The 7,950-nt window shown below is 39.7% G+C and overlaps 1 protein-coding gene across 1 annotated transcript; it reads right to left on the bottom strand.

The window, feature by feature from the left end:
* Positions 1-683: 683 nt before the first annotated feature.
* On the bottom strand, positions 684-2,406 carry il19l (interleukin 19 like). Its single transcript, XM_074651209.1, has 5 exons — positions 2,172-2,406; positions 1,901-1,963; positions 1,612-1,764; positions 1,441-1,503; positions 684-1,085 (listed from the first exon to the last, which is right to left on the bottom strand). Exons 1-5 carry the CDS (start codon positions 2,328-2,330, stop codon positions 993-995), a joined length of 531 nt encoding a protein of 176 aa, XP_074507310.1. The 5' UTR covers positions 2,331-2,406; the 3' UTR covers positions 684-992.
* Positions 2,407-7,950: the final 5,544 nt, after the last annotated feature.

Raw genomic sequence — 7,950 nt, forward strand, 5'->3', positions numbered from 1 at the left:
TATGAATTGTGATGTGAAAATGTAGAGTTCGCTTTGCCATTTCTATTCTACTGTAACTCTTGTCAGTCAGGGTTGACAACTAGACCCCTCCACACACAGAGTTAGATTAGAGACCTGCATTCATTTTAACAAGCTGCCATGTTAGGATGACTGTCTCACATTCACACACATTATGAGCTTCTCAGTGGCTTACATTTAATGGTTCTCTATTTGATATCCTGACCATTAATATAGCAGCAAACTTATTTGATATTTAAAGATATAGCGTAGTAATGTCTACCTGAGCAGAGAATGAAGTTGGACTATCTGCTTTTATGAATTGATAATATTACAGAAACTTACATGATTTGATTTTTAGGTGACTGAGTTAGAGTACGGTATGAGCCAGTGAATGCTTCATGTCAGCAAGTTAATGTTCATTGTGCCAGATTTAATTTAACTTAATCATGCTCCTGCTTCGAATGATGATGATGATGATGATGATGATGATGATGATGATGTTGGGCTTTGTTCCATCATATAAATTGTATTGGTTTAAAACCCAATTTGTATTTTTATTGATCACCACTAGATGGTAACGCAGAGTAGACATCCCGTCTTTGTGTTGAAAGGAAACACTCAAAGTCAGAGAGTAAGAGTTTAGTTTTTATTGAAGTTTAAATTAAACCATTGTTAAAATTTCTTTAGTCTGCATAATAACCTTACAGTACAGTAGAAGCACACACATATAATACCTTAACAACTTTCTATTTTTGATAAATATAAATACTTTATGCCATGTTAATTATAAATATTAGTATAAAAACAGTCCACATGCTGGTGGTTAAATTATTAAATTAATTCATGTACGGCACAGAAGTGAAGTTAAAAAACCTTCACTCTGCTTGCAAGTAATGTCAGGTCAGGAGTTACATCTTTGATGTTAGCTCGGGGACTCATCAACCGCAGGCTCTTTGGGAATGCGGTGCTGATTTTGCTGAGTTTCTGTCTGATCATGCGGGTGTTATCGGGCCGAGTGCCTCCATCCACTCCAGCACAGTGTCCAGTTCTCCCACGGCCTTCTGTGCAGCCTGGTTTATGTCTAGCTGCTCAATGGAAAGAAATGAAGAAAGGACAGAGAGAACAGTGGATTTAATGATGAGCACAACTGTATAGAAATCATTTTATGTTTGCTTTGTCTTATTAGTGAGTCGGGTATATTCAGGATTTTGATTTTTGGTTTGGTGGCTGTATTTTTGCAGGTCACATCTTTTTCTTTTAAGATATTAGTAAGTGATACCTGATGTATTTAAAATATTCCAAATACAATATTTGTGAATTGGACACCACCCGTAGCCCACACTGAAAACCAACTAACAAATCATTTGAAAAAGTGAATTAAATTGCCCCCTCTGTATGGATGTCTATGTACAGTGAGTTGTTATTCAGTCTCCTACATACCTTGATAAACTCAGCATGCAGAGTGTCAATTTTTCTCTGTGTGTCCTCTACACAGTGGCAGTGCTGCACAGAACAAAAGCACAATTATTAATACAACTTATTGCTGTTTTAAATTCAACCACTATTTTTTTTTTATCATTTGACAACTAAGTTATTGAACAGCTAACTTACACATGCATGTATGTCTTTTCTGATTCTGACAAAAGCGTTGGCCAGAGCGCTGGAGCAGCGCTGCTGCTGTGGCTGAGCAGAGGCGTAGTTGGTGAACACTCTCTCGAGGTAGAAACGCAGCACGAGACGCAGGAAACAGCAGGTCTGACCATCCTGATAGAGACACATGAAGGTCAGGTTAGAGCAGCTCTCTCACACATTCATGTTACATACTCATACACTGTTTATAAGTTATCAGTCTTTGGCCTAGGGATAGAGAGAACACCACTACATGGTAAAGGTCACTCACTTGAAGATGATTTATCAATGATTTGTCCAGAAGTTTCACTCCAATCACACTGTCTCCTTCTATCTGTAATGCAAAGACCACAAAGAACAAGTTAGAACCAGTTAAAGTTGTCATAAACAGTGTTTGCTGTGAAAGGTTTCTGATATGTTTGTGTGGTATAAAGTGATTGGCTGTGTCTGCATGCTGTGCTGGATGAGGCAGCTGCATTTGTTGATTTCTATTATTCAGTTTCAGTGGTTTTGAGAGTGTGTGTGTGCATCATTAAACTCACCGCATTTGATCGTATGTCATTGTAATATTTGCGCAGTTCGTGAGTGTGAACGTTGACAGCACAGCTCTGCAGGCTCAGGGTTCGGCTCTCCGCAAGTTCACTCAGACAGCTGAGCAGGAGGAGCAGGCAGAGAGAGCAGCCGAGCAGCATCTTCATCATTGTGGTTGTTTGGTGGTGGGAGAGCTAAAAGAAACATAAATAAATATTAATACATTGGATCATACTGAAATTAGGGATTATTCTGTTTAACATATTTTTGATCAGTTAAATCTATAAAAAGTAAAGAAAATAGTAAAAACAAATGTCCATCACAATTTCCCAGAGCCCAAGGTGATGCATTTACTATTCTTGTTTTAATTCTCAATTTATAATTTACAAAATAGAGAAAAGCACCAAATCTAATTTCAGAAACTGCAACCAGTAAATGTTTAGCATTTTGCTTAATGAATGACATTAGCGATTAATCGATTAATAAACCAGTTTTGTTTTCTGTCGATAAGATAATATTTCAGCGCTGTAGTAAAGCATTCATATAACCCTTCAGTATACATTTAAAGCGTATGAAGCTAAAAACGACATGGTATTTGAATATAATCTGTCATCCTATAAACGGCCGTTGTGATGTTCAGGTCCCATCGCCCAGTGCCCTGACTCCAACCAGCACCACCTGTGTTTAGACTCACCTGTGTGTGTGTTACTCAGAGGAAGAGTCCTTGGAGAGATGTGCCTCTGTGTCGCCATCCTGTCTCCTCTTATAGTGGAGTGAGGGGGATTTTTAGGTGCTGCACAACTTGCACAGACACATACACACCTGCACATGTACAGTACACGAACACTAATTGGTTTACAGGAGGAGGAAGTGTGTTGCAATTTAAGAAATGGGTGTCTCAATACCTGATTGCAAGAAAGGAAGAGGAAAAATTGAAGACTTCCTCCTCCCTGATGTGTGGCGTATAGTCATTGCAGAGAAATACCTTTCACTGTCAGTGATGTAATTATTTAATACGTCAATCATTAGAGTGTCATCATTTCTCTGCAGCGTTACTTTCTTTGGCAGCATTACAAAGTGCTACTTGCATTATCTAGATAATGTTTTTTTAAAATGTGTTGATCTATTATTTTAGGATCGTTTCTAGAAGGTGCCACGCAAATTGCAAAACTCTCGCAAGATGGTTAAGGTTAGGCATTGACCTTGAATAGTTAAGGTTTGGATAGGTTGTCAGTCAGCGAGAGTTTTTGCAAGATTTCTCAATTTGAGGGATACCTTCTAGGCACAACCTTGTTTTAGGGTGTGCTTTGCACCAATAACAATCTGTTTTTGTGTTCTCATAGACCTCTGACCGTTCACCATGTCTGCTCTCAAATCTTGTAGTAATTTCAGCTGTATACTGAACAGAGGAGGAGAGGAGCGCTCTCACAGACAGTGACTTCACTCTCCTGTCAGACAAGTCCTGATGGGAAACTCCTACCGGACCTGCTCAGCTGCTTACCTGGCTAGGTTAACTTTTGATGACACGTGGAACTGGGAAGTACAACTGAAAACAGGAATGTACTGTGTTCATGGAAATATATAATAAGGGAACAAATAAGGGAAGTGAAAAAATCCAGATTCCACACTGGGAGGTAGTAAAAATAGCTGCCAGCACTTCCCAGCTCAGGAATGCTTGGTGCTGGTTTCTAGCCGCTAGAGGTCGTCACCAAGCATTTTGAACATGTAGAAACTTCCAATGATCCAAGTCACAAATCTGTAATTCTGTGGTGCTGCTTCAGCTGCATCATCATGGTCGAAGATATTTCTGTTCATATGATTTACTATTTTTTTACTTTTACTACTTTGATGCAAAGTATGTATTATATTTTTCTGAGATTGAATTTCAGTCACTTTTATAGAAGCCACATTTCTACTGTCTCCAAAGTAGCAATAAAATCCTGTAACTCAGCCGTTGACAAAGTAACAGCAACGCCTTGCAGTGCAATACAGTACAATAATCCTGTGAGTTATTTTGGGTTGGCTAATAATGTTTTCTTGATATAAGGGTAGGCACAGTATTACTTCAACTCAGTTGTAATTTTTAGTGCTGTGCACCAAATGGACAATTTGTAATCACTATTACTATTTGCAATTGCATTTTTTCCCACGTTTCTGACATGTGTCACGATTTGTGAGACGTTCCCTTTGGTATATTGATTGATTGATTTGGTTATGTGAGCGTCCTGCACCATATGATGCCCAGCCCATATTGACTTACAAGACACTGGACAGCAACAACAACCAGGATGGCCACTTCACCCATCATAACATACAGTTCCCCAAATTCTAAAAGAACATTATGTATGTCATAATTGTGCACTCTCTGTATATCTCTGCTTTATTAGAGGTTTGACGACCAAAGTTTTTATATATGAAATTTCAGGGCAACAGGAAGCCACTATTAGAGGGAAAGTAAAGTCAGATAATCAGTTCACTTCTAATCAGTATCAGTTGCATATTTTCTAGTTACTAGTTATATATACAGTATTATATATATATATATAATATATATACAGTGTATATACTGTATATATATTACATATATATAGTGTATATACTGTATATAATATATACATATAGATATATAGATGTCTATATATCTATATGTATATATATATATACACACATATATATACACATATAGTATATATATATATGTATATGTGTGTATATATATATATATATATATATGTATATGTGTGTATATATATATATATATATATATATGTATATGTGTGTATATGTTGTGCCCCTTAAACAGGGGAAATAGTGAGAGAGAAGGATGAATGAATCACACGCAGCTCTTCCCTTCACTCGTCTCTGTATTGAGTCGTATTTAAACTTTTAGCTTTTTAACTTTTTTAGACACATGAATTCACCTTTAAATGTTATAAAATCAACAACTGCATACACATATATGAACGTAACAACCTAGCTTAAATGCCGACGACAAAGTAAACAGACGGGACCACGATGCATCCAGCAGCTAGCTTATATAGCAACAGCGTTAGCTAGAAACTTTAAAACACAATACAGAGTACAAAATGTGCACTTTTCCTCTACAATGAACAACAACAACGTGTAACAAATTCTTAATAACATGTATTTACAACGTTATAGTGCTTTGTGGACGTTATTTACCTTAAACAGGGGAAATAGTGAGAGAGAAGGATGAATGAATCACACGCAGCTCTTCCCTTCACTCGTCTCTGTATTGAGTGAGGAAGAGGAGCGCGATCCCCCTACTGGAACCCCGAGGCATTACCAACAGATCAACGCACAATCAACCCACACACACAAGGATCTGCATCACCTATCTGCATTATTCTTGCCTGTCACATACTCCCCCTCAAAACAGATGTTGTCCTCAACATGCTAACCTTTGACCTTCAGTGCAAATACAGGGGTTGAAGTGCATACCATCAAAATATCTCCCTAGTACCACTTCAGACTAACAATCCTGCTACATTTTATCTTGTATAGTGCAGTTTTGCAGTTTTACAGACTGGAACTCTTTTCATACATTCCTTCAGACATGGGTAAATACCCAGTGTCGTTCAGTGTCCATTTTTTTCTCTTTTGGTCATTTGTTTGACCTCCTTCATTACGCATTGTTTCGACACAGTCCATTTGAATGTGAATTATGTGTTGAACAGTCCCTTTTTTTCTTTCTTTGAGTGTAATGTATGTGCATTTACTCAGTCCAGTGGTGTGCAATGTTTCTACCTTCCATGTCAATAGCACTGCTGGAAGTGGTATGGCGGCACAGTGAGTGTCCATGGCACTTTAAAGTTTGTATGCCAAGGTGTTGTCCTCAGGTTGTAGCATGCAGGTGAGCCAAGCTTATCATATGTGAAGAACTTGGGCCGTCTGTGTTGTCGTCTAGGCCGCTGACGCTCCTCACTGCTGAGATCACTTGGAACAGGTAATGGAAGAGCATCCTCCACAGGTAGGTCCTCCACATAACTATTCTCTCTCACCAATAAGTGCTCCATTTGGTTTGGTGTTTCTTGTTCTTTCTCTGGTTCAGGTGCTATGTTTTCCTCAGGGTGTCTGCATTCAATCTCCACAGGTGTACTAGTGCACACAGGATTCACTGTCTCAGGTGTGCATGTCTTGGATTGCTGCTCAAGTGTCACAAGATGATACTCATCCTCTTCCTCTTCCTCTGACTGTTCCACTTCCTCATTTCTCTCCACACTTTTCTTCTTTGTGCGTGGCTGTACTGGGGTTTCCAGTGGCAAGTGGTCACATGGGAGGAGAAGATTACGATGTAAAATCCTTGATCTCCCTTTTCCTTTCTCAGGTCTGAGTTCATAAACAGGGATATCTTCACTCACTTGACGCACAACTGTGTGGATGGTATCCTCCCAGTGGTTTCTCAGTTTTCCTGGACCACCACGAGGTGTCATGTTCCTGATTAAAACACGATCACCAGGCTGTAGCACTGAGCTTTTCACCTTACTGTCATAGTGTCTCTTGCTTCTCATGGCAGCTTTGTGAGCATTTTGTCTTGTGATCTCGTACGCTTCTTCCATGCCCTGCTTCCACTTTTCCATGTAGTTATGATGATTACTGTCTCCTTGTTCTGAGGTCAAGTTGAACAACATATCAACTGGCAACCGTGGAGAGCGCCCATACAACAAGTTAAAAGGTGAAAAACCAGTCACTTCACTGCGAGTACAATTGTACGCATAAATCAGTTTGTTTAGTGAGTCTTTCCAGTTAGTCTTTTGTCTCTCTGTGAGGGTCTTTAACATCTGGAGCAGTGTTCGGTTAAACCGCTCTACCTGTCCGTTCCCTTGGGGGTGGTAGGGAGTGGTTCTCGACCCAGCAACTCCACAGTACTTTTTCAGTTGAGCGAACAGTTGGTTTTCAAATTCGCCACCCTGATCATGGTGTATTCTTGTTGGGAAGCCAAATTTCAGTGCATAGTCGTTAAAGATCTTGTCTGCAGCTGTTTTGCCTGATTTGGAAGTTGTGGCGTAAGCCTGGGCAAAACGTGTAAAATGGTCAATGATTACAAGAATATACTCATAACCACCCTTACACTTGTCAAGGTGCAAGAAGTCGACTGAAACAAGTTCAAATGGTTGAGTGGTTACAATGTTCGTCAGTGGTGCTCTTGTCCCATGGCTTGGCTTCTTGTGCTTGAGGCACACACATCTTCTCATGACATAATCCTCGATCTCCCGTTGCATATACGGCCAGTAAAACCGGTCCCGTACCAGGGATGTAGTCCTTTCTACACCCTGATGACCCATTTCATCGTGAAGTTCTTTTAACACTGTAGTTTTGTGTGCTTCTGGAAGCACCAGCTGTTTTCTGCTTGTAGTTTTCCTGAACAACACTCCACCCTCAGAAATCTCCAACTTATCCCACTCTCTAAGGAGACATAAGATCTGTGAACTGAGTTGTTTGAGTTCTGGACCTGATGGTCGTTTTTCTGCAAGTTTGAACTGAATCACTGGTCCGACAGTGGGGTCATTCCTTTGGTCATGTTTGATTTGTCCTGCTGTTAGTGGAATGAGGGGCGTGTCTGTAGCTATTGCTGCACATTGTACTGAGACACCCATGGACCATGATGCACTGGATTCATCCTGACTTTCCACTGCCTGTGTAGCTGCTCCAATCACATCCTGTGATATTTCCTCTGAACACTCTTTCATGAATATTTCCATATCTAAAGGCATTCTGGACAGACTGTCTGCATCAATGTTTTCCTTACCCGGACGGTATTTGATTGTG

This window comes from Sebastes fasciatus, chromosome 1 (assembly GCF_043250625.1).
Source record: "Sebastes fasciatus isolate fSebFas1 chromosome 1, fSebFas1.pri, whole genome shotgun sequence".
NCBI classification, from domain to species: Eukaryota; Metazoa; Chordata; class Actinopteri; order Perciformes; family Sebastidae; genus Sebastes; species Sebastes fasciatus.

Bases quoted from the DNA above. Each gene is read 5' to 3' on its own strand.
- il19l (XM_074651209.1), bottom strand. From the start codon at position 2,330: ATGATGAAGATGCTGCTCGGCTGCTCTCTCTGCCTGCTCCTCCTGCTC. The intron at 1,504-1,611 runs GTAAGTTAGCTG...TGTTCTGTGCAG, and splicing joins GAAAAGACATACATGCATGT to CACTGCCACTGTGTAGAGGA. The intron at 1,086-1,440 runs GTATGTAGGAGA...TCCATTGAGCAG, and splicing joins TGCATGCTGAGTTTATCAAG to CTAGACATAAACCAGGCTGC.